This window comes from Aaosphaeria arxii (assembly GCF_010015735.1).
Source record: "Aaosphaeria arxii CBS 175.79 unplaced genomic scaffold BU24scaffold_1, whole genome shotgun sequence".
Taxonomy (NCBI): Eukaryota; Fungi; Ascomycota; class Dothideomycetes; order Pleosporales; genus Aaosphaeria; species Aaosphaeria arxii.
The window spans coordinates 4117543-4140926 of NW_022983474.1; the positions used below are offsets into that span (position 1 = coordinate 4117543).

The 23384-nt window shown below is 51.6% G+C and overlaps 9 protein-coding genes across 9 annotated transcripts; 5 read left to right on the forward strand and 4 right to left on the reverse strand.

The window, feature by feature from the left end:
* Positions 1-36: 36 nt before the first annotated feature.
* Positions 37-1104, forward strand: BU24DRAFT_417486 (RNA polymerase Rpb6). The gene is made up of 4 exons (XM_033526737.1): positions 37-196; positions 296-574; positions 635-754; positions 809-1104. The coding sequence occupies exons 1-4, from the start codon at positions 144-146 to the stop codon at positions 843-845; spliced, it is 489 nt and encodes a 162-aa protein (XP_033390196.1). The 5' UTR covers positions 37-143; the 3' UTR covers positions 846-1104.
* A 297-nt stretch (positions 1105-1401) lies between these two features.
* Positions 1402-2426, forward strand: BU24DRAFT_430375 (S-formylglutathione hydrol; the record flags this gene model as incomplete). Its single annotated transcript, XM_033529810.1, has 4 exons — positions 1402-1663; positions 1717-1937; positions 1991-2182; positions 2238-2426. 4 exons carry the CDS (start codon positions 1402-1404, stop codon positions 2424-2426), a joined length of 864 nt encoding a protein of 287 aa, XP_033390197.1.
* A 606-nt stretch (positions 2427-3032) lies between these two features.
* BU24DRAFT_446780 (Exportin-T) lies at positions 3033-7046 on the forward strand. The gene is made up of 3 exons (XM_033530786.1): positions 3033-3440; positions 3520-5086; positions 5144-7046. Exons 1-3 carry the CDS (start codon positions 3429-3431, stop codon positions 6667-6669), a joined length of 3105 nt encoding a protein of 1034 aa, XP_033390198.1. The 5' UTR covers positions 3033-3428; the 3' UTR covers positions 6670-7046.
* A 1420-nt stretch (positions 7047-8466) lies between these two features.
* BU24DRAFT_30789 (uncharacterized protein) lies at positions 8467-9728 on the reverse strand. Its single transcript, XM_033522830.1, has 3 exons — positions 9210-9728; positions 9077-9137; positions 8467-9025 (listed from the first exon to the last, which is right to left on the reverse strand). Exons 1-3 carry the CDS (start codon positions 9582-9584, stop codon positions 8826-8828), a joined length of 636 nt encoding a protein of 211 aa, XP_033390199.1. The 5' UTR covers positions 9585-9728; the 3' UTR covers positions 8467-8825.
* A 1079-nt stretch (positions 9729-10807) lies between these two features.
* Positions 10808-11248, reverse strand: BU24DRAFT_417491 (uncharacterized protein). The gene has a single exon (XM_033526738.1). It carries the CDS (start codon positions 11240-11242, stop codon positions 10820-10822), a length of 423 nt encoding a protein of 140 aa, XP_033390200.1. The 5' UTR covers positions 11243-11248; the 3' UTR covers positions 10808-10819.
* A 1549-nt stretch (positions 11249-12797) lies between these two features.
* Positions 12798-14372, reverse strand: BU24DRAFT_338462 (FAD-binding domain-containing protein; the record flags this gene model as incomplete). The annotated part of the gene is made up of 3 exons (XM_033523132.1): positions 12798-13589; positions 13671-14090; positions 14154-14372. The coding sequence occupies 3 exons, from the start codon at positions 14370-14372 to the stop codon at positions 12798-12800; spliced, it is 1431 nt and encodes a 476-aa protein (XP_033390201.1).
* Positions 14373-15994: 1622 nt separating this feature from the next.
* Positions 15995-19034, forward strand: BU24DRAFT_362739 (glycoside hydrolase family 3 protein). Its single transcript, XM_033524190.1, has 3 exons — positions 15995-17030; positions 17079-17168; positions 17224-19034. Exons 1-3 carry the CDS (start codon positions 16281-16283, stop codon positions 19000-19002), a joined length of 2619 nt encoding a protein of 872 aa, XP_033390202.1. The 5' UTR covers positions 15995-16280; the 3' UTR covers positions 19003-19034.
* A 70-nt stretch (positions 19035-19104) lies between these two features.
* On the reverse strand, positions 19105-20009 carry BU24DRAFT_488198 (uncharacterized protein; the record flags this gene model as incomplete). The annotated part of the gene is made up of 3 exons (XM_033533527.1): positions 19105-19623; positions 19709-19858; positions 19950-20009. 3 exons carry the CDS (start codon positions 20007-20009, stop codon positions 19105-19107), a joined length of 729 nt encoding a protein of 242 aa, XP_033390203.1.
* Positions 20010-21198: 1189 nt separating this feature from the next.
* Positions 21199-22954, forward strand: BU24DRAFT_417498 (uncharacterized protein). Its single transcript, XM_033526739.1, has 9 exons — positions 21199-21301; positions 21402-21685; positions 21769-21852; positions 21908-21943; positions 22006-22192; positions 22243-22284; positions 22341-22436; positions 22506-22678; positions 22733-22954. Exons 2-9 carry the CDS (start codon positions 21495-21497, stop codon positions 22773-22775), a joined length of 852 nt encoding a protein of 283 aa, XP_033390204.1. The 5' UTR covers positions 21199-21301; positions 21402-21494; the 3' UTR covers positions 22776-22954.
* Positions 22955-23384: the final 430 nt, after the last annotated feature.

Consider the following 23384-nt stretch of genomic DNA (forward strand, 5'->3'; position numbering starts at 1 on the left):
AAGGTTGTCTTTCAGTTTAGACTCTTGCGCTCCAGCCTCCCACGTCCACACTGTCAGGTTTTCTCGAGGGAACCTGTTCAAGCTCATCGCGACTACGCGAACGCAACGACACAGACGCGACTCAAGACTCAACCCGCACGAAAATGTCTGATTACGGAGGTGACGGGGGTGACGATTATGATGGTGGTCATTACGAGTATGTATCTCTCTCTGTGTCATCAGGTAGCAGACTTTCCGGAACGAATGGCACTACATTGCTTTAGATGGTATTGCTAACCATTGCGCCAACCTGCAGCGACCCCGGCCTTGACTACGAGGAAGACGTCGAACCCGATCTCCTCGACGATGATGATGCCCAGGAAACTGGCGCAGGAGAAGAACCAGACGTCGGACAGAATCAAGATGACAATGTTGTGATCGGCGGAGACCCAAGCGCCGCTACGAAAGGCGAAGAGAAGAACACGGTCAAGAGTCTGAAGGACAAGAGGATTCCGAATGACAAGCGCACCACCACACCATACATGACCAAGTATGAGAAGGCACGTGTGCTAGGAACAAGAGCGTTGCAAATCAGGTAGGTGTTCAATTTGAAAATATCTGCTCGATGCATAGGCAGGGCTAATGTTGGATGCAGTGGTAATGCGCCAGTGCTCATCGATGTTGAGGGCATGACAGATCCTCTACAGATTGCCCTCAAAGAGTTACGAGAGAAGAAGATTCCGTTGGTTGTGCGGCGCTTCCTACCTGATGGATGGTAAGTTGATTGTGAGACCTTGAATCCCAGAAGGGTTTAGCTGACCAGATGCAGGTACGAGGACTGGACTTGCGAGGAACTGTTAGTTTGAAGGAGGAGGATGGATTGTACAGTACCACAGTAGTTGGTAGAGTCTTGGCTGCATTTGTACAGGAGTTTTATTAAAAAGGATGATCAAAGCGGGCATGCTTGGCGATCAGGAGTCTTTTCTGAGTATGTATGTACGTGTATCTACACAGTACACAGTAATTGTTTTTTTGGAGAGCTATATCCCGAATGAAAACCGACTCAACGCCACATTTTCGGTGCAATGGCGGACATATGAGTGCCTGAGAGAAGACGGGAGCGGATCCGATTTCTGAATCTTGACGCCGTCCGGAATACTTATCTCATTCCAGCGAATGGTGGGGCAGAGAGGATCCAATACCTGCCCCGCATCCCACTAACGGAAAGCTCAACGTCAGTCAAGAGGATAAATGAAATCATAAGTAGACGAAGAGAGCCTCCTTGTGGAAAGATTGCTTCTCTTTTCTTCTGTTTCCCTTGGTCTCGACATTGCAGTACCGCTACTTGTAACTCACACAACCACAAACTATACACACACGTAACTCCTAGTGAACAGCGACATTCACTACACCACCACCATCATGTCTTTCGAAACCACGGCAACCATTGCCTCATTTGGCGGCAAGCTGCTTAAGCTCAAGCACAAGTCGTCGAGCACAAATACTGACATGGCATTGAACCTCTACCTTCCTCCTCAGGCCCTCAAATCCGGCGCAAAGGTTCCTGTTCTCTTCTACCTCTCTGGACTGACCTGCACGGGTGACAATTGCTCAGAGAAGGGCTTCTTCCAGCACGCCGCCAGCCAAAAAGGCATAGCAGTCGTGTACCCAGACACCAGCCCTCGTATGTCCACACTGCTATTCCTGACGTGAATCATTCATCTAATCAGCCGTCAGGTGGCCTCCAGATCCAGGGCGAGGATGACGCGTACGACTTCGGTTCCGGCGCAGGTTTCTACGTCGATGCGACGAAGGAGCCGTGGACAAAGGGTTACAACATGTACTCTTACATCACCAAGGAGCTTCCCGAGACACTGTTTGCTTCTTTCAGCGAGCTCGACGGAAGCAGGGTTAGCATCACAGGTCACAGCATGGGCGGCCACGGTGCTTTGACATTGGTAGGTTCTCTTGATGTGGGCTCGATGTCCGTTACCTGACTGAACAACTCCAGTTCTTGAAGAACCCCGGACAGTACAAGTCCGTTTCCGCATTCGCACCTATCGCCAATCCTATCAACTGCCCGTGGGGCCAGAAGGCATTCAAGGGATACTTTGGAGAGGATCAGCAGCAGAAGTGGAAGGAGCATGACGCCACAGAGCTCATCAAGCAGTGGAAAGGACCTCTTGAGATGCTGATTGATGTGGTTCGTGCAGTGCGACCTTGAAGTCAGATGGGATTACGACTAACTTCGACATCAGGGTACTGGCGACAATTTCTACAAGCAGAAGCAACTTCTTCCAGAGAACTTCCTCGAGGCTGCCAAGCAATCTGGAAACGACAAGGGCATCAACCTCCGCTTCCAGCCAGACTACGACCACAGCTACTACTTCATGGCGTCGTTCGCCGACGAGCATGTGGAGTGGGCCGCAAAGCATCTCGGCGTATAGTAAGCAAGGATAACCTTTTCATCTGGTGGAGTTTTCAGCTTATTGGCACAGAAGCGAATCCAGCGTCAAAGGAAAACTATAGAGTAATGGTGTAGTACCATCCGTAGCTCGTGTTATTGGAGAGACGGATACGAAATAATGAGCAAAACATGAAAAGGAATAAAGAGAGCAATGGTATGGAAACTGATTGCGAGGACATATGACCTTTATTTGGCCATATGCGCACGGCAGCACTACTGTATTATAAACAAAGAATATCATGAAGCTAGGCTGTAAACCTACTCCACATATAGACAGACATGCGACATGTGCTTTGTGCAGTATTGTGCTAAGACACCATCGGATGCGGACTGAACGAGGTTGATAAAATGCAAGAGACAATCTACGTACCCCTGCCCGAGGCTCAAAAGATTATGCATGTTGTCAAGGTGTCAACAGCCTGATGATGCCTATTGGGTGATAGGTGTATCGTGTAACCATGTACGAGTGAGGTTGTTCGTAGGAATGGCGTGAATGGCTGATGGAATCAGGCACGTGCAGCAGGGCTAGGGGTTCCTAGTAATAGTTACGCAGGAGGCCGCGGGCGGGACACAATCACACGAATGAAATAAACATCCCACTGCCAAGACTTTTAACAATTCGTGCCATCTGAAGGTGCTACCGAAACGCACACGACAAAGCCTCACATCATAACCACAACCTCCCTTTCTGCAACCGTTCACGAACTCGAGGTCGATAGATCATTTTGCTAACTAATCCAGTCCTCATTTTGTTAGGTATTCTGTCTCTGCGTAGGCCGCCGCCGTCGCTGCTGCCCCACGCTGTGTCTGTCCGAGTCACCGCCCAAAACGCTCCCAAATGCTGCATTGTCCCTGCCCAATGATCCGGTAGCATAATTCGCACGCTGAATCGCTCTCTTGCTCATGAGGTCTTGAAAATCCTCAGGATTAAGACATATCTATCTCTACACAACTTGCGTTCTCTTCCGTGACGGTGGTGGAGATGGAGGCCCAGGTGCGTCACTCCATGCCCCACCAACTTCATAATCCTTGACACGGAAGCATTTACTGATGTGACCCTTTTTCCTATGCAGGTGGAGAATGCCATCGAAATTGCCTCGAGTCCCACATCCACTCAGGATCTTCGTGGCCAGGCTATAGAATATCTAAACTCGCTGCGAACGGATCCCTCTGCCTGGCAAGCCTGCCTATCACTCGTCGCTCGAGACCCGCGACCGCCTGATATCGTTCGACACTTTTCGCTCGATCTCGTAAACAATGCTGTACAACAGCAGCAGCTGGATTCGCAGAGTCTGGGGTATGTTAAGGACACGCTCTTAAACTATATCCGCCAGGCATATGCGGCCGGAAGCAGCTCGGTCGACTCCACACATATGCAAAACAAGATCATGCAGACCATGACCTACCTCTTTGCCGCTCTATACTCTTCTACCTGGCAATCTTTCTTCGACGACTTCCGCGCAATTGCCGCCGATCAGGGATCCATAGGAACCTCCAACACTGCTGGGACGATACTATATCTTCGGGTCCTGGGTCAGGTGCACGACGAAATCGCTGACCAGCTGGTGGTGAGATCTGAGGAAGAGAAGAGGCGTAATGTCGAGCTAAAAGACCTCATTCGTGTTCGGGATGCACAGAAGATTTCATTATCTTGGCAAGAGATACTCGCCAAATGGAGGGAGTCGGACCTTCAATTGATAGAAATGTGCCTGAAGAACATTGGGCGCTGGGTCAGTTGGATTGACATCTCTTTGGTGGTCAACGAGGCTATGATCAGTACTTTCCTGGAGATGGCTGGACAACAAGGCATCGAGGATCCAGATAGCCCGCAAGGCAAAGTTCGAGATGCGGCAATCGATACGTTTTCGGAGATTGTTAGCAAGAAGATGAACCCTGCGGAGAAGATTGAACTGATCATCTTCCTCAACCTCCCCAACATCGTGGGACAATTGATTGGTAGTCCGGCACTGCTCGATCAAGGCAGTTCGTCTTACGACAATGATCTTGCCGAAACAGTGGGAAAATTGGTCAATAACATTGTCTTCGACATCGTCAAGGTTTTGGAGAATGATTCGACCAACGAACAGACCAAACAACGTGCGGATGAACTCATACAGGTGTTCACGCCCTATCTTTTGCGATTCTTTGCCGACCAATATGACGAAGTATGTTCGACAGTGATTCCGTCACTCACCGATCTCCTCACTTTCTTCCGGAAGCTTCAAAAGAAGACAGGGACACTTCCGAACCAATACGCCGTCATTCTACCCGCTGTGTTAGATGCCATCATCGGCAAAATGAAGTACGACGAAACGGCATCTTGGGGCGAAGACGACGATCAAGAAGGCGAGGCAGAGTTTCAAGAATTGCGCAAACGGCTCCATGTGCTTCAGCAAACTGTGGCGGCGATCGATGAGTCGTTCTACATCGAAACCTTGAGCCGTGTGGTGGGAGACACCTTCGCGCGCCTTTCAGCAAACGACCAATCATTGACCTGGCGCGATCTTGACCTTGCATTATACGAGATGTACTTATTTGGAGAGTTGGCTATACGTAACTCGGGACTATATGCCAAGCGGGAACCTTCCTCTGTAGCAGCTGAGCGCCTTGTGGGCATGATGTCTGGCATGGTTGAATCGGGTAAGCAACACGCTTCTATTCCACTTTAATCTGGACTCTCATACTCACGTTCAACAGATCTCGCAAACTATCCGCATCCTGCTATCCAGCTACAGTATATGGAAATATGCGTTCGCTACACTCAATTCTTCGAACAAAACGCACACTTAATCCCGAAAGTTCTCGAGAATTTCGTGCGCCTAACTCACCATAACCACATAAAGGTCCGCTCAAGATCGTGGTATCTTTTCCAACGATTCGTCAAGCCGCTTCGGGCCCAGTTGGGCAATGTATCTCACGACATTATTCAAGCTGTGGGTGACCTGCTCACAATCAAAGCGGAGCTACCGAATGAGTCCGAGAACGACATGTCATCGGATGAAGAGGACCAATCTGCCGATGCGCTGTTCAACTCGCAGCTCTACCTGTTCGAGGCGGTTGGTTGCATTGCATCTTCTCCTACAGTGCCAGTGGAGAGCAAGAAGCTATACGCCCAAACTATTATGGGCCCTCTGTTCAGTGACATGGAAGCAACACTTGGCCAAGCAAGAAACGGAGACGAGCGGGCAATTCTGCAGATACATCACAACATCATGGCTCTCGGAACTCTAGCTCGTGGATATGGAGATTGGAATCCCTCTTCAAACGCTCAGGCTCCTAGCGAAGTCTCTGATGAGTTCTACAAAGCATCTGAAGCGATCCTGGTTGCACTAGACTCCCTGAGCTCATCAATGCAAATCCGCGGTGCTTCGCGCTTTGCGTTCTCCCGCATGCTAGCCGTACTTGGCTCCCGTTCGTTGCAACGACTTCCATCCTGGATCGAGGGACTTTTGTCTCAAAACTCAACCGCCGACGAGACCAACACATTCCTGAAGGTTCTCGGTCAACTCATTTTCACTTTCAAGACCGAGATCGCTGGTGTTCTAGATAACCTTCTGACTCCATTGTTACAGCGAGTATTCAACGCGCTCAGCGTCACTCCTGCTGGAACTGATGACGAAATTCAGCTTGCAGAGTTGCGCCGCGAATATCTCAACTTCCTCATGTCGATTCTCAGCAACGGGCTCGGTACGGTCATCGTCAGCAGTACCAACCAGCCCATGTTCGACACCATCATCACTTCACTCGACACCTTCGCTCGGGACACGAAGGATTACCCAACAGCCAGACTGTCTATCAGTGTCATCGTTCGCATGCTTGCCGTCTGGGGAGGGCCCGACAAGATTGGTCCCAGCGCAAATGCAACACCCACCTCGCCAACCAACACATCCGCAGACGCGATTCCAGGATTTGACAACTTCGCCGTGGAGCGCTTCTCCCCCATCCTCTGGTCAGTCCCTGGCGCACCTGGCTTCAACGTGAAGGACGCCCAAGCAAGGCAAGTCCTCCAGGAGCTCGCTGGCCTGCAAGCAGAAATCATCAAGAAGGTCGGCGATCCGTACGTGGAGCGCCTCCGATCCGAGCTACAGGGCATGGGCTCCGACGAACAGTTCATCGAGCAGTACCTGCGGACCCTGGCTGGTGCATTCGAGGGCCAGAAGAAGGAGAGGGAATGGAAGGTTTTCTTCGTGCAATTTGTCGAGCGTCTACTCGGTGGCCGTTGAACGACTTTTCCGGACTAACGAACCGAAAAAGAACCATTCGTTTCCTCTTATTTTCCCTTTTCTCCATTCACACGACTCTTCAAATGAAAAAGGCTATATATATATCCGGCGGCGGTAGGGGGCTGCGTCCAAGGTTTTAGCGACTTCATCATCTGGGAGAGAAACCAGACGAAAAATAAAGGGTTCGCCCGCTTTTTTTCTGAGAGTATTTGGGATTCTTCTCTATTTTCCCACAAGTCGAAAGTCATCATCTGCATATGGGCTCGCCCACTTTGAGAAGAAGAGGGGCCTTTTGTTTTGCTGTAGATCTTGTTTGTTTGCGCCATCACCCAAACACTCATACCAAGTACGATTAAATACCAATAAATGAATTTTTCTCTCAATCGATTAGTCACGCTTGACGTTGACATAAGTGTGCGTTGGGTGCGAAGTACATGTCTTTTTTAAATGATTCCTACGTTCGTACCCATAGGTAGGTACCTAATGTGTGTATGCTCTTCCATCCCTATCAGCATACGGAGTACATGTTCACCAAATCGCTCCGTCGCCCAGCCTTTCCACTGTTCACATCCAGCCTCGCAATCGATAGCAAAACCTCGAAACGAAACGAAACGAAACGAAACGAAACGAAACGAAACGAAACAAGCGAGCGAACACAACGACTCGACTCCTCGACTCGTTCTCAAGGCAAAGGCTCGCGTGCCGTGCCCCACCCCACCCACCACGCCGCACATCTACCTACACGCCCACACGCCGCGCCCACCCCCCCGCGCGGCGCGCCTGCAGTGTTGCTATTAATAGCTCGCTCCTCTTCCACCACCCTCACCTCACTCGCAGAACGGACCTATTAACGCATACTCTGCTTACCGACCGACTGAGTCGCCTGTGCCTCTTCCTTCCTCGTCCTCCTGCTGCTCGTCGTCGTCGTCGTCGTCTGCATATACATAGAAATTTGTTATTATTGGTGTTATTATTATTACATACGACTCACATGGGACATGGAGGGGGAGGGGGGGGTTAATTTTCTTTCCACTTCCAATACGTCTTTTTCTGCATATGCAATGTACATGTAGGTAGTATGTATGCGCGCAGAGTCATTCTGGGAAGGCTCGTTTGCTCTCGTTTGTCGTTCGTTGCGGAAGGAAGTGCTCCGGTTGCCTTGTTTGGGTGTGCGTTCGTGATACATTGATCGTTCCCCACGATGCTGGGGAGAAGAGAGGCGATTAGTTACCATTTCCTCCTGCCTGTGCGAGGATGATTATTATCTTGGGAGTGGTGTGTGTAATGTGAACAGGACTGGTTTTTTCTGCAAAAGAAAAAGAAAAGATCAGATATATTTCCTCCTCTAATAGGATAACAACAATGACGAAATAATAAATAATAATGATAGTGTGAACTGAATCGAAAAAAAGTCTTCTTACCCCGTACCCATGCCCATAACCCTACGCCCTACTACTCCATAACAGAAAGGTTTTCTGTCTTGTCAGTCCGGTAGGTACTCGAAACAAGTGAGAAGGAAAAAAAAGGAGTGTTTAGAAATACAAAGTACAATCCAACATAGTGTTACTGTCATTTCTGGGAACCAAATGACAGCGTAAAGACAACGATGAAAAACAACCAACGACAACGACAACGACAGCCACGCCATTACAGGTTTCCCAACGCCAGCTCGCTATGCTTTACTCGTTACCCACACCATCCAGACGCTTTGACGTGCCAAAGGAAAAAAAAACCGCATTGGGAAAGACAAAAAACCGAAGAAAGGAATCAAACGCAAACGCAAGCAAAGAAAAGAAAAGGAAACATTCCAAGCCGGCTAACTAAAATGCAAATGTGCAAAGATCCGCCCTTTTGACTCGACTCTAGGGGAAAGGTGGTATATGAAAAGTACGAAAATGGAAAGGAGGAACTGAGAAAACAAGTGGGGAATAAGAAAACAAGTGTGATAAATGTAGTCTTCACCTAGAAATGAATGTATCAGCGAATGATTGGTGCCAGTTAGGAACCCGATGATTCGAAAACTGCGGGGAATCGAAATGGGATAAAAGATCGGAGGAGGTCGTTAAAGGTCGTGAGGCTTGCGTCGAAAGGTGTTGTAGTTCGCAGAGGGAAGGGCCGACGCCCGTTGGTTGGAGGGAGGAGGTTAAGATGTGGATTTACAGCCCAGACGGGCCTATGGAGCCGGGATACGACCCAAGCATGTTGTGGATGCTAGGGATTCGCTGCTGCTGGCGTTGCTGTTGCTCCTGATACGATGGTCGTGGGAGCTGGGACGGGAAGGTGGTTTGGAAGGAGAATGCAGAGTCAGGGGGGACGTCATGCATTTCTTGGGGACGCTCGTGGCGTTCTTCGGAATCTTCGTCAAGATCAGAAAGGCCATAGCCGCTGTCATCATGGGCGTCAATACCCTGTTTCTTTTGTGCGGTCCGAGATGCGTGCGTGAGGTTCCTGAGTCCCTTCTCCATGCACTGTATTATCGCATGTCAGCATCCGCCATTGATAGGAAGGGAGAGCATCATCGGTTTGGATGGAATAGATACCTTTTGTTCGACGAGAGTCCACTTTTCGCCGACTCGTTCGGCGAGAATGCTCCACATCTCCCGTCGCACGTCCATGTATGCTTGTGCGAGGACATCAAGCTTCACACCATCCCACTGCTCGGCATTCTGCTTCTCCATCAAACGTTCGTGTCGTTTGCGGCAGGCATTGGGTGACTTGGAGGGGAAATAGTTTGGGGCGATTTGGTTCCAGTTCAGGTTCTTTGCTCGCGCCTCTATCAGGGTCTGATCATCCTTGGTCGACCAGGTTGTGCTTCGGACTCCTCCGCCGCCCCCACTTCCTGCCGCGGATGCGGTGGAGATGGAGTTCCTATGGGAAGCGGGACTGGCCTTTGGTGCGCGAGGCATGGCGAGCATGGAGTCTTTTGAGAAGAATGGAAGAAGGAGTTCCCAAGAGGGTGATAGAAATCCTCAATGGCTTAGAGATGATATGAGAGAATGATAGAGAGAACAGAGGGGAGATGAGAGGAGATGAGACGTAAGAGATGTGAGAAGTTGAGAAGATGAGCAGTGACGAGGAGATGGAATGGTGAGAGCTTCAAGCGAAGGGAAACTGCTTGGAGTATTAGAATTATATAGGAATGGAACGAAGAAACCGATGGTGTCGTCAAGGGGGCGGTGGAGCCAAGAAGGGTTCGGAGATGGATGGTGGACGACAACGATGAAGACAACGACAAACGAAGGAAAATGTTTTGTTTCTTGAATTCTTTTCTGGTGGTTTATCTAAAGAAGGGCCCCCAGAGAGGACCGTGGGCTCAGGAAGCTTTATACGTTGGCGAAGCAAGGCAAGGTAAGGCAGGGGTGAGGATGGCAAAGGGCAATGCCTGAGGCCGAGCAGGAACCATGTTCACCCAAACAAAGACCAGCGCCGCCGGAGAATTTCGATGAAACAGGGTTACTGTTTCTCTAATCGCCGGCTGCTGGTGCTGCTGGCTGAATAGGGAAATTCTCGACACCACAATGGTAATTTGGGAAAAGTGTCAGAGGCTAAAAACGTATTGTAGGTGGGCGCTCGATGTGGCCAGCGTATGGAGCGGATGGTCTTCCGGGGGAGGGATGATGATGATGGTTCCTGGGTGCCGGAAGCGCCTGTTTGAGGTTATTTTGCGGCTGGTTCTAAGAAAAGAAGGACGTGAGAACAAGAATGGGTGTGACAGGGGGCAGACGAGGGTGAACGAGGGTTGTGGTGGTGTAAGAAGGGTGGATGAAGTGTCGTTGACGAGTGAGGATGAGGTTGAGATAGGGTGGGCGGCTAACCGCGTCAATCTGATTTGATAGGACGTCGTGGGCCTACAGAATAAGACCAAAATGCCGTCCAAAGCCAAAAGGCCAAGGTTGATGACGGCCGCATGTATGTGGGCATGCACAGGCACAGTGTACTGTATATGTGTATGCATGTATGTATGTACGAGTACTAACTAAGTACGAAGGATGATGGATGATGGATTATGGATGATTCAATACATGATGGTGTAGGGCTGAGCCCTCCTGTTGCCGTCTTGTTAGTGGTGGTTCTCTCCCTCCCTCCCCCCATCCACCCCCCGTCCACCCCCTCTCTTTCTCTGTCTCTGATCTGTATGGATAGATTGGCGTTAGAGGGTCTGCAAGGCCGCATATAATTGCAGGAGGAACACGAGGTGGACAGTAAGCATACACTTCTGGAAGCGGACGTACGTAAGATATGAATGCGGGGGGAGGGATTTGGAAATGGCTGCGACGGCAATAATGTGCATGTGTACGTGAGCAAAGGTAAGAGGATACGTTGATACTGGTGGTGGAAAAGGGGGGTGCGCATTTGGACAATGCTGGTGGTGGTGGTGGTGGTGAAGATGATGATGATCATGGTGGTGTAGGCACTGTAGATAGGCGTAGGCGGGATGAAGGCACAGTTGGGAAGAAGTGAATAAGATCGAAGCGTTTCCAAGATGCGGTGGAACAGAGTGGGGTGGAGTGGAGTGATGTTTTTGAAATGTTTCGAAACAAATATCCACCTGGTCGAGAAATAGGTCCACCATCTTCGCCCTGTGGGCTGTAGTGTAGCAGATTGTGCAGTATCTAGATAGTATCGACATAGTACACTTAGGTACACAGCATAACTATACTACATGATAGTTAGTGGACTTAGCAGGTGGAACAGCATCAGCCGGGCGCGACGGGCAGATCCGTTCCCCGTAAAGATAGAAGATAGAGATACACAGTAGAGATACACAGTATGTACGCACAATACGGGAGAGCCTTACCTCCCCTCCCAGGTCCAACCTTGAGAGCGCCAGTTCGGTCGGTCGGCGGCCACTTGGGCGGCTTTGGGGCACCGTTTTGGGGGGGCTTGGAGCGGCAGAGGGGGGCTTGCTCGGGCGGGTTAGGCTCTCAACTCCCCCCAATTCCTTCCCCAACCATGAGCGCGTTAACCCTCCCCTCCACCAGGTCGCCTCAATGCTGCATGGCCTTTTGTCCTTCCTTCGCCTCTACTCTACATACTTCACACTCATTCTCTTCAACAGCACCACCACCACACCACTTATCACCACATTCGGATTCTCATGCACGTATCATGCAATCAACTCTCTAATCATGTAAATTCTTACAACTAGCCGCAGCATCCACATCTCTTTGATCCACTCCCACTTCTACAGAGAACATGCGTCCACAACCACCAACCAAATTCACTGCCTACCAAAGCGCCTGTATACCGTCTGAGATGCCCTCTCTGCCACGACTGTGCCGTTTGCCTACATCACTCTTGTCGGTTCTCAATCCATCCGCTTGCATCCTTGCCCAGCCAAGGCCTGCTCAAGCCTCAGGAATAGATCATACGCAAAGCCCACCTTGACGGCTCTGACGCCTGCCCGTGTGTCCCTGTCGATATCGACGTCGATGTCGATTTCGATTCGATGTCAACGATTCGATCAAAATGCTGCACCGCATGCACTGTGCTATTATCTTTACCATCGTCATCATTATCCTCATCGCATGGCATCGCCCACGTCTTTGCAGCGGTTGTGCGGCATCGCTATTCTAAGCCCCGGATGTAATGTGCTGCACGCATGTACGTATGTATGTGCTGCACTGTACTGCATCACCCTGCCCTGTCCATACATGTGCATAGCCGGATCGACTGCCATTCGATGCCGTTCCACGCAAATATGCACACTTGCCCTCCCTCTCCGCTCCTCTCTGTATGGACATCTCTAAACCCGGACACATGACGCTCGCTCTACTATCTGTGAACAAACATCCTATTCCTACTCCTGTTCTTACTCCTACCCTTCTATCCTGGGTCATATTCTCTCTTTCTCACACACCCAAACAAGACCTGCGTTCGTCTATTGTATGACTGCAGCTTCCCGTCCGCACATAGCCCCCCTTTCCCCTACCTACCTACCAGGTATCTATCGTAGTCTCTCTGGTCCATCGGCATCCGATCAGTACCTTCGCGAGAACGGTGAGTCGATCAAGACTATCCATCCGTTCATTCGTTCACTCAATCAGATCAGATCAAATCAAGCCAATCATTCATTTCCCTATCTTCTAACAAACTTGGTGACATAACCCCCTCCCCAGATGACCAATCTACATCTTCCAGCCCTTGGTCCTCTCCTTGAAGAAATCCTCCGGGTCGTAAGCCTCCCTTACCATCCTCGCGAAATCCGCAGTCCTCAGTCGTCCAAAATAATCCTGTCGGAAATAGGCATCGTTCATGAATAGCGGCACGTATGCATCCGGGAGGTCTCCATTCTGCGTGTGCCGCTCGACCACCTCCCTCGTGCCCTCGTACAGCCCCCGTGTAGCCGCGTCCATCTTGGCGTCGTCCGAGGCCAGCCAGTATGAGTAGTTGAACTCGATCAGCAGTCTGTCGACGTCGTCGTCCAGGTCGAGCATGTCACCCCCGGCCTCGCGTGCCTTCCGCGCGAGCCCCCTCGGCAGCGGTTGGTAGGCGATCGATCCGATAAGGCCAGAGGTTCCGATCACGGATTGCGTCACGTTTCGCCAGTTGCTGTGGATGGCTCCAAGCACGTCGGCCGCCACAGTGCTGTCTGGCAGAGGTAGCGTTTCGGTCGTGATGGTGTAGATGGAGCCCTTGACCACGGCGAAGTCGTTGTGGCTCAGCAGGTCGTAGTAGCTGCGAGTCTTGCAGTCGTTGGAGATGGGCCCAATGTTGGTGAACAGGTCGAAAGTGCCTTCAGGCGGCGTCGGTCCGTCCCAGAAAAGAAACATGATCCATATGTCCACGGCGCCTAGGGCTGTCAGTTCTGCTGTCATGATGATCCCAGCCTTTTCCGGATGGTTCGCGGTAAAGTTGCGAACCGCCTCGAGCATCTCAGGCGACTTTGTTCCAGGGAAGACCAGATTGCCGCCCCAAACCTGCAGTTCCATGTCAGCCGGGGGAATGTTCACTTCGAGAACAAAGAAGAAAACATTTCGATCTGAGATTCAGTCCCTTACCTGACCGATCGGATGAGCAACCATCCTGAAGTTGGTCACTATGCCATAGTTGTTGCCGCCGCCCTTGAGCGCCTTGAACAGATCCGAATGCTCGGTCTCCGACGCCGTGACGATAGTCGCATTCGCCAGGACGACCTCAAACTCAACGATGTTGTTCGCAGCCCATCCATACTGTGTGGACAGAAACGACAACCCACCCCCTATAACGTAACCCCCAACACCAACTTCCCCAATCCTGCCACCCACGACATCCACGCCAGTGCCATCCAGCACTTTATGGATATCCTCCCAGTCGTTTCCCGGCCCAACACGCACCGTCATCGACGCCCTGTCGAGCGACACTTCGTTCAAGTACTTCGTTGATATCAGCGGCCCACCGTCGATGCTAGCGAACCCGGCGTTCGGGTTATGGCCCCCCGACTTGACGGCGAACGTCTCATTGTTATCGTTCAAGACCCGCACGATGGCGGCGACTTCTTCCACCGTCGAGGGGTAGAGTATGCACGACGGCTTCAACGCTCCGCAGCCCGTCGACCAGTAGTTCGTCTGCTCAGTCGTGTACTCGAGCTCTGGGTTGCGCTTGATGTTCAAGTTGCTCAGGCTCGCCACGGTCGAACAGGTATCAGCCGCAGCGAACGATATCAACGAAGAAACGAGGAACAATGCAGCAGCACCAGAAAGAGTGACGTCCTTCAAAGCCATCATGGTCGGTAAGTAAAAATTAAATATTAACCTCTCAATTCAATAAACAGATGGCACGATCACAGCGCTCCGCAGACCAGACGTAGACGGTCTCACGTACTCGAACAATCCCCATCGGCAATGGTTATCACGTCTTTTAAGTACCTACCTGCACAACACATACCCTCTCTGCTCGCATTCGCACATCTCCCCAACCAACACGACACGCACCGCACGTACATGTACCTATGCATACGAGCCTCTGCGATCGGCCATAATGCGCACATCACCATGTCGCTTAGAACAAGATGCTGCAGCAGGCTGTTGTCAATGCATATCAGAGCATCTTAATTGCCATATATGTGGGGATAAGGCAGCCTTCCTCCCCATTGTGGCTTAGGCGCCATGCGAGACGTGCGGGAGATGTGGTGATGTGCCGTGCGATCGTGCAGAATATCTACACGGATGCTCAGAACTTCCGAGTAGAACGTCCTGAGAGATACGGAGTGAAGGGCCGGTTGAAGCGTTCGCTTTTCCGCTATGGCATGGCAAGCAGTAGCGTGTGTTGTATCAACATGTAGGCTACGGTGGTCATGTGGACCACCATCACATACCACTAATCATTCGAAAGGGGAAAGTATGCCATCCACGGTGGATCGACAATCCTTACGCTTCGGTTGGACTTGTCTTGGGTAGGTTCTCCCAAAGGAGAAGAAACAGCGATGTCGATGGCTTTTTGTGGGTTGTCTTGGTCGATGATATCATGGGATCTTAATGCTCGATAGGGGTTGGGGTCGGAGATGAGGACTTCATGCGTGAGAGAGTGTGTATTTGTGTATGTACTGTGTAGGGTATCTCATATATGATAGCCTAGATGTAGGAATAGTGTATGGTCTAAGAGTGAACGTCAGGGGCTACCTACTGATTAGGCCATGTACCTACCCATTAGCGGCCGTGCGGGACTTTTACTAGCGCACTTCGCTTTCGGCTCGTCTCACATGTCAAGCATCGTATTAGGTGTACTGGTATTTCCCCACACTCTTCCTCTACACAGTCCTCATCCTTCAGCTTAAGGCTTCAACTTTGAGGCTTCAAACAGCGTAATTTGGCTTCGCTTGAAGATGATGAATACAGATTTCTCTTCATCAACCTGCGTGATGTGATGGAAAGCTATTCCTCAGCAGATGTGCGATCCTTGCTTGCAATCCACATATGACACGCGTAGACCGAGGCTCCACCACGCGAACGCGTCGCTATCTACGTCCAACGATGATCATCCCCATCTCTTGTCTTGACCAGAGTCGAAAGTCAGGGGACTTGTCTTGGCAATGTAGAGATGCTTCTTCGACCGTACTTACAGGTAGGATTCTATGTGCTCATGAGACCACAACACCTACGCAACAACGGAGAGTCGACCTTTTAGCGAGCTGTCTCAACTCCGAACAGACGAATCCTGTAAATCGAAAAGTGACAGTAGCGTGCTCGAACTGGCCTTCCATCCAATATGATCGCGCGCGCAGAGCTGCTATGGGGTTGTAAACAGGGCTGAGACCTTGTCTGCCTGTTTTTAACCGGCATCGGTCCTCTAACCTGGTTCTCTCAAGCCTCCAAAAACAAGTCACCACACACACCACGTTCGTTCGGTCAGGACTTGTTTTTGCATTGAATTCCTTCCCTAGCGGACTATCGAAATAGGCTCGGCCATGGGAAACAGCATAATCCGCCAATGCGAATGCAATATAGACAGCGCATCCCCTTCCTTAGCGGCTTTGCGGGGTCTGGGGCCAATTGCTTGGAGATGACTATATGTTCACCACGGCTTCGCCCATCTGCGCCGATGATGATGACTGACTGACAGTACTGCGATTTATCGCTGTCCACTCTTTTGAAACACTTTCTTTCGTTACGGCGCATGCCCTACCAGTCGCTATGCTTTCCTTAACCCTCCTATCCCTCTCAACCCTCGCCGCAGGCGCAGCCGTCGAAAAGCGCATACCTGTGCCCGCAGGATATGTCGCGCCGCCATACTACCCATCGCCTTACGGCGGCTGGACGTCGGACTGGAGCGAAAGCTACCGCAAAGCCGCGCTGCTCGTCTCCAACCTGACCCTTGCGGAGAAAACCAACATCACAGCCGGGACGGGCATTTTCATGGGACGATGCGTGGGGAACACGGGGAGTGCGCCTCGCGCGGGCATCCCCCAGCTGTGTCTGCAGGATGGGCCGCTCGGCCTGCGTAATATGCCCGAGGGCGACAATACTGCGTTCCCTGCGGGTATCACGGTCGGAGCGACGTGGGATAAGGACCTCACATATGCTCGCGGTGTCGCGATTGGTGAGGAGTTCAGAGGGAAGGGTGTCAATGTGCATTTGGGCCCTTCTGTAGGACCCTTGGGGCGAAAGCCTCGGGGCGGAAGGAATTGGGAGGGTTTCGGATCTGATCCTGTCTTGCAGGCTGTTGGCGGTGCTCGCACTATCGAGGGTGTGCAGAGCGTCGGTGTCATTGCGACTATCAAGCATCTGATTGCTAATGAGCAGGAGATGTACCGCATGTACAATTTGGTGCAACCGGGTATCAGCTCGAATCTCGACGACAGGACGCTTCATGAGTTGTATCTCTGGCCCTTTGCAGAGGGTGTGAGGTCAGGCGTCGGCTCAGTGATGATTGCGTACAATGCTGTATGTGCTCTTTCATGCATGTGCAGTGCACCAACTAACATGTTTTAGGTCAATGGTTCTGCTTGCTCGCAGAATTCCTACCTCATCAATGGGATATTGAAGGATGAACTAGGCTTCCAGGGTTTTGTCATGAGTGATGTAGGTTCAAATATCCCAAAATGATGCGAGAGCATGGACTGATGCAACTGAATAGTGGCTTGCTCAAATATCTGGCGTTGCTTCTGCGCTGGCTGGACTTGACATGTCTATGCCTGGCGACATCCACACTGTTCCCCTTTTCGGCAACTCATACTGGATGTACGAGTACTCGCGTGCGATTCTGAACGGTACTATTCCTGTGGATCGCCTCGATGACTCTGTAACTCGCATTCTCGCAGCTTGGTTCCAGATGGGCCAGGACCAGAACTACCCACCTCCCAACTTCGATACTAACACTCAAGACGCCGAGGGCCCTCTCTATCCCGGAGCTTTGGTATCTCCGCGTGGTGTTGTCAACCAATTCGTCAATGTTCGAGGAAATCATGACGAAGTCGCTCGCGCCGTGGCTAGAGATGCTATCACTCTGCTGAAGAACACCAACGGAAGCCTACCTTTGTCTCGAAATGCCACCCTCAAGGTCTTTGGAACAGACGCCGAGAAGAACCCCGATGGCATCAATTCCTGCGCGGACCAAGGCTGCAACAAAGGCACGCTTGGAATGGGCTGGGGCAGTGGATCATCGCGCTACCCATACATGAACTCGCCAATTGATGGGTTCAAGAAGCGCGGCGCCAACTACACATTCTTCAACACCGACTCGTTCCCGTCCAACTCGAACCCGGCGCCAAGTGACACGGCTGTTGTCTTCCTCTCCGCTGATTCGGGCGAGAATTACATTACTGTTGATGGAAACCCGGGAGACCGAACAAACGCTGGCTTGCATGCCTGGCACAACGGCGACAAGCTCGTAAAGGATGTTGCCGCCAAGTACTCCAACGTGATTGTCGTGGTTCACACTGTCGGTCCTATCATCCTCGAAGAATGGAACGACCTCCCTTCAGTAAAGGCCATCCTCTTCGCCCATCTTCCTGGGCAGGAAGCGGGCGACTCGCTCATGGAAGTCCTCTATGGTGACGTTTCACCCTCAGGCCATCTCCCTTACACCATCCCCAAATCAGAGGACGACTACCCCGATAGCCTTGATCTTGTGGGCTTCCAGGTGGGACAGCCGCAAGATACCTTCACCGAGGGTCTGTACGTCGACTACCGCCATTTCAACCGTGAGAAGATTACGCCGCGTTACGCATTCGGACATGGCCTCAGCTACACGACCTTCGAGTTTGCCAACGCCACCATCACTCCAGTCACACAGCTCACTGCGACGCCCCCCGCCCGTCCAGCCAAGGGCGAGACTCCCGAGTACTCAACCACCATCCCTCCAGCATCAGAGGCATACTGGCCCGCCAACTTCAACCGCATCTGGCGCTACCTGTATTCCTGGCTCGAAAAGAACGACGCCGACAACGCCGCGAAGGACGCCAATTCGACCCGCAAGTACCCCTACCCTGAAGGATACTCGACCGAGCAGAAGCCCGGCCCCGTCTCCGGCGGCGCCCAAGGCGGCAACCCTGCCCTCTTCGATGTAGCCTACGAGCTCGAAGTCACCGTCACGAACACGGGATCCCGCGACGGACGCGCCGTCGCCCAGCTCTACGTGCAGTTCCCGACCCAAGGCGTCGCCTTCGACACGCCCATCATCCAGCTCCGCGACTTCGAGAAGACGAAGACGCTCGCCGGCGGCGAGAGCGAGGTCCTCAAATTGAAGGTCACCCGCAAGGACCTCAGCGTCTGGGACGTCGTCAGCCAGAACTGGATCGTGCCCAACGTGTCGGGCGACTATGGTCTCTGGGTGGGAGGAAGCTCAGACACGCTGACGCTTCGATGCGGCACTGCGAGCGGGAATTGCGAGGATGGCGTCGACAGCCCGGTATAAATCCACCCTTTCCATCAACATCTCATAGTCTCATAGTACACGATCATATATGTATATAACCTAGCTACCTACATAATCCATATTCTCTAATCCCAACTACCATCAAATCCTCGCCTCCACCCTCCTCTCCTCCCCCTTCCTCTCCCCAGCAAACCCACTCCCAACCCCCCTATGCAACCACCCCTTCCCGTTCTCCACATACCCCCTCTGCTCCATCCCCTTGATCCCCTCCTTCCCCTCCATCCAAAACCCCACCACCTCCCCGCTCCTCATAAACGCCTCCATATCCCTCCTCTCCCTCCACCGCCCAAAAATCCTCACCCCGACCTCATCATCCAGACTCTTAAACGCCATGTACGACAGCGTGCCTTGCGTGCCCTCGGCCCAGGAAACGAGGGTGGCGAGGGAGGACAGCAGGGTGTCGCGTGCGGAGGCGGACACGCAGGTTACGCGGACATCCTGCATGATGCCGGCGGGGCGGGCGAGCTGCGAGGCGTCGTGGAATCCCGAGACGAGCGCGTAGTGCGAGATGTCGAGGCCGGTTGTTGAGACGGCGGGGATGGCGGCGAGGAAGGTTGCCATCGCGGGGGAGGAGAGGTGCCCGTTGGGGCCGTAGAGGTCCTGTTTTCTCGGTCTCGGTCAGGTCTGTGTTTCTCTTCTGTTCTTTTTGGGATTGGGAGGGGGGAAAGGATGGCGGGGGGCGTACATCGCGCGACGCGTACACTTCGAATGCGAGCATGCTTGTTGTTTTGGAGATGTCGTGTGCGTAGTCGAGCGGGATGCCGAAGTAGTATGTCTTGGTCGCGGGTTCGGAGGCCCAGACATACTCGGCCAGTTTGTCGTATGCGGCTTGCCACTGGGAGGGTCTGTTAGAGAAGCGTGATTTTGAATCGAGGGGAGGATTAGATGGATCTAGGGAGGAGATAGGGAGAAGGGGGAGGGCGTACGTCGTCGTACCGGTCGGGCACAAAGTTGCAGTTGGCGAAGATGTAGAAGTCGTCTGCCATTGTCTTTCCCTTCTATATCGTAGTTATCCCCAGTGTTCTGTGGATCGTGTATGTATGAGTGAATCGATCTGTCCGACCTTATTTCACAACGCAAGAGACCACTACAAATAGCAGATTACTTTATTTAACCTTGATAGGGCCAGTCTTCAAACTTATATATGCTTCCTCATACACATATCCTGTACACCATCCTCGTCATCAATCATTCCACTCCTTCTCCCCAACACAATAACCATCAGCCAGCCAATAGACCCGCACCAATGACACCCATGTCAACAGCGAAAACAACACACCAACGACCATCAACCCCGGAATCCCCACCCGCTAACCCACCTCTCCCGCGTTCCGTTCTCCCCGCGTGCTGAAGGTCACTACACCTCGTTTTAGCGTCTTAGGGCTGTTGGGGACAGGATGGGAGCTAATGCAGGTGGTCACTACACCAGATGTCCTTGGGATGGGGATTGTTTTGTTTGGAGGGTTTCTTTGTTGTTGTGATAGGATGGGGGAGTTGGTCGGGTGCGCTTTTCCTTCTGGCTACAAGATAGGGAGAAGTGGTAGGTATGGAATGGGCATGGAAATTATTGGGGGGTCTATGATTTGAAAAGTAGATGCGTGGAATTGTCATGTGAGAGGATTTAACTTTGGTTGACTACTTGCATGTGTCTTGTGGATAAGTAGGACTTCTAAGATTGAATATGACTCGAAAGGCTGTTCGAAAAGACCCAAAAAAAAAACCCAATGAATAACAGTTGGTACATGGAGTATCAAAATACAAGAATATCCATCATGATTTGCTTTGGAAATCCGGGAATAACACTGGATATAGTGAGCCACCGAGGAGAACTACGTGGTGATGAGGTGAAGCGGGAGTGTTGATCAGTATAACGACGTTGGACGTCTAGCGGATAAGGACATCCGCCAACGAACGAGATGCTCTCATTCGACCTGATAGACCTGTATTTTCCGACAGAGATCAACAGATAGCAACCATTCCTAGTTGTATTCTATCATAATACATGCACACACGCCGAGAAGATAGTATCCATCCAATCTTCTACTCGTATGAGTGTCGTACATTTGGACGTCAGAATGCTCCATTAACGACGCTAACCGCATCGGGACAACAGCCTCTCGATATCCGACTACATACAAGAACAACCCCTCATCTAACACATCCAACAATCCTTTATTGGATCGCCAGCACTTCGAGTATGTAAAGCAGTGCGATTGCTCGCGTGTGTCTCTATGCGGCATCGGAAAAGCTTACCATACTATGATATCACCACCAACATGTACGTACGAGTAGCATGATTATCGGACTGAAGGAGGTCATGCGATGTTCGACTTCCCGCCGCATGCGATTATAGATGCAAATGTATAATGTGAAAATAGTCGTCCCCTTTTACATCTCTCTCCATCTCTCTGAGCCTATGAACTTCAAACAAGAGGCCAATACCGTGAAGCAACTACTGCACCGCCACCACTATGATCGCACACCACCCCCAAGTCGCCATCGTGACGGGCGGAAACTCGGGCATGGGCATGGCCCTCGTACGCTCCCTCGTCCACCGCGGCTGGAAAGTCGCCGTTGCAGACATCCAGCCGAACGATACCTTCGCGGGCGAGCTCGGTGATGGCGCGAGTTACCATAGGTGTGATGTAGCAGACTATGACAGGTGTGTGCATCTACAGCATGGAGGGGAAGAAGATGGAAAAACATGACCGTGTGCGTGTGGCTAACTTATGAGGATGGGAATAGCCAGGCGGTGATGTTCCAGGAAGTGTGGGATAGGTATGGACGAATCGATGCATTGTGTGCGAATGCTGGCATCGTGGATAGGAGGTGGGTTTCTGTGTTTGTGTCTGCCTAGTTTACGAGTGATGTTTGACGAGAGCAGTTCCATATTCATCCTCGAGCATCGGGGGTCTGACAAGTAAGAGCAAGGCACCATTCAGAAAGCAAAGTCGTGCTCGGAGTACCATACTGATGAGAAAGGATACCACCGAAACCTGACCTCCTCTGCACCGACGTTGATTACAAAGGCGTGGTCTACGGCACGCAACTGGCCATTCACTTCATGAGGAAGAACAGCGTTCCCGGTGGCAGAATCATTGCAACGGGCAGCGTCGCCGCGATAGTGCCGCACGAGTCGTATCCTGAGTATGATGGTGCTAAAGCTGGTGTGAGTTATAATCATGGGATGGGGAAGAATCACAGATTGACGATCCATAGGTGGTGAACTTCGTGAGGGCGACGGCACGCATCCTCCGCTCAGTGAGTTTCTCATCAACGGATGATGGTGTCCCGTACTGACGGGATTGATGTGTCAGAAAGAGAACATATCCATCAACTGCATATGTCCTGGAATAGTGAGAACCGCCATCATCCCTCAAGAGATGGTCGATGCCGTCTCCCCAGAATGCCTGGTCAGTGCCCGCAATACAGCTGAGGGACTTATGCCATGTTATCCAACATCCGGCTGATTAGCTCAACAGACTCCAGAGAGCACGATTGTGGCGGCTTATGAGAGATGCCTGGATGATGCCTCGATATTCGGCAAGGTCATCGAGTGCTCGACAGACAAACAATTCTTCCTAGAAACGCCGAGCCTTGCGAATGGGCGCATATCGGAGCGAGCGGTCACCGTCTGGGATCCGTTGTTCAAGATGTGCTATAGCCCTTCCCACATGGTCCCTTTCTGGAGATGACTGACAATTTGTAGGTACCACAAGGAGAGCTCCGGGCTACCGGACGCCATTCCATGAGATAAGGAGAGGCGTGGGTATGTCATGGTTGGTGTTGGATGATGTCGAGGATGCACGGTAGCATAAGGCGCTCACATCCATGTGGACGGATGAGGGGCCGAACGAGAACGTGGTAGGCACAATGTATTTTGATATCCTCGTAGCATGCACGACCCGCAGAAACCATCAATAAATCGAATGTATAACGAAGAATAAACGTCGAACCGTCGTCCTGGAGAAAACGTTAATCTCAGCATAAACATCCGCTCCAATCGCTCGAGGGCGCGGGTGCACATCCGCACCCGTCCCAGTGCATGGCAATACTTGATATGCCCCCATGTCCCATTATCTGGGACCTGAGCAATATTATCAATAAAGCCATTTCTTAGCAAACGCATGGAAACATTCACGTCCTTCGAAATAAGCTCAAGGAACCAGGTACAAACGTTCGAATTTTGCCTTTTTCGGTAGAACGTAGAACAGGGTCGAGATCATATGCTTGCCCCGTATATTAATCTCCCTGCATCTGGGATCGTGTGGACTAGTTAGCACGAACGGCGTCCTTGCGCGGAGATCATCGCCCACCCGCAGGCTTGTGCGATACTGATGCGATGGAGACCGTAACTTAGT

What these genes read in the sequence shown, in the direction of transcription:
- BU24DRAFT_417486 (XM_033526737.1), top strand. Translation starts at nt 144, where the DNA reads ATGTCTGATTACGGAGGTGACGGGGGTGACGATTATGATGGTGGTCAT. An exon ending in TATGATGGTGGTCATTACGA is followed by an intron (nt 197 to 295) that starts GTATGTATCTCT and finishes GCCAACCTGCAG; the next exon opens with CGACCCCGGCCTTGACTACG. An exon ending in ACAAGAGCGTTGCAAATCAG is followed by an intron (nt 575 to 634) that starts GTAGGTGTTCAA and finishes TGTTGGATGCAG; the next exon opens with TGGTAATGCGCCAGTGCTCA.
- BU24DRAFT_417491 (XM_033526738.1), bottom strand. Translation starts at nt 11,242, where the DNA reads ATGGTGGACCTATTTCTCGACCAGGTGGATATTTGTTTCGAAACATTT.
- BU24DRAFT_362739 (XM_033524190.1), top strand. Translation starts at nt 16,281, where the DNA reads ATGCTTTCCTTAACCCTCCTATCCCTCTCAACCCTCGCCGCAGGCGCA. An exon ending in TGATGATTGCGTACAATGCT is followed by an intron (nt 17,031 to 17,078) that starts GTATGTGCTCTT and finishes AACATGTTTTAG; the next exon opens with GTCAATGGTTCTGCTTGCTC. An exon ending in AGGGTTTTGTCATGAGTGAT is followed by an intron (nt 17,169 to 17,223) that starts GTAGGTTCAAAT and finishes GCAACTGAATAG; the next exon opens with TGGCTTGCTCAAATATCTGG.
- BU24DRAFT_417498 (XM_033526739.1), top strand. Translation starts at nt 21,495, where the DNA reads ATGATCGCACACCACCCCCAAGTCGCCATCGTGACGGGCGGAAACTCG. An exon ending in GCTGGCATCGTGGATAGGAG is followed by an intron (nt 21,853 to 21,907) that starts GTGGGTTTCTGT and finishes TGACGAGAGCAG; the next exon opens with TTCCATATTCATCCTCGAGC. An exon ending in TGGGATCCGTTGTTCAAGAT is followed by an intron (nt 22,679 to 22,732) that starts GTGCTATAGCCC and finishes GACAATTTGTAG; the next exon opens with GTACCACAAGGAGAGCTCCG.
- BU24DRAFT_446780 (XM_033530786.1), top strand. An exon ending in GTCTGGCATGGTTGAATCGG is followed by an intron (nt 5,087 to 5,143) that starts GTAAGCAACACG and finishes CACGTTCAACAG; the next exon opens with ATCTCGCAAACTATCCGCAT.
- BU24DRAFT_30789 (XM_033522830.1), bottom strand. Translation starts at nt 9,584, where the DNA reads ATGCTCGCCATGCCTCGCGCACCAAAGGCCAGTCCCGCTTCCCATAGG. An exon ending in GGACTCTCGTCGAACAAAAG is followed by an intron (nt 9,138 to 9,209) that starts GTATCTATTCCA and finishes GCGATAATACAG; the next exon opens with TGCATGGAGAAGGGACTCAG. An exon ending in GACCGCACAAAAGAAACAGG is followed by an intron (nt 9,026 to 9,076) that starts GTATTGACGCCC and finishes ATCTTGACGAAG; the next exon opens with ATTCCGAAGAACGCCACGAG.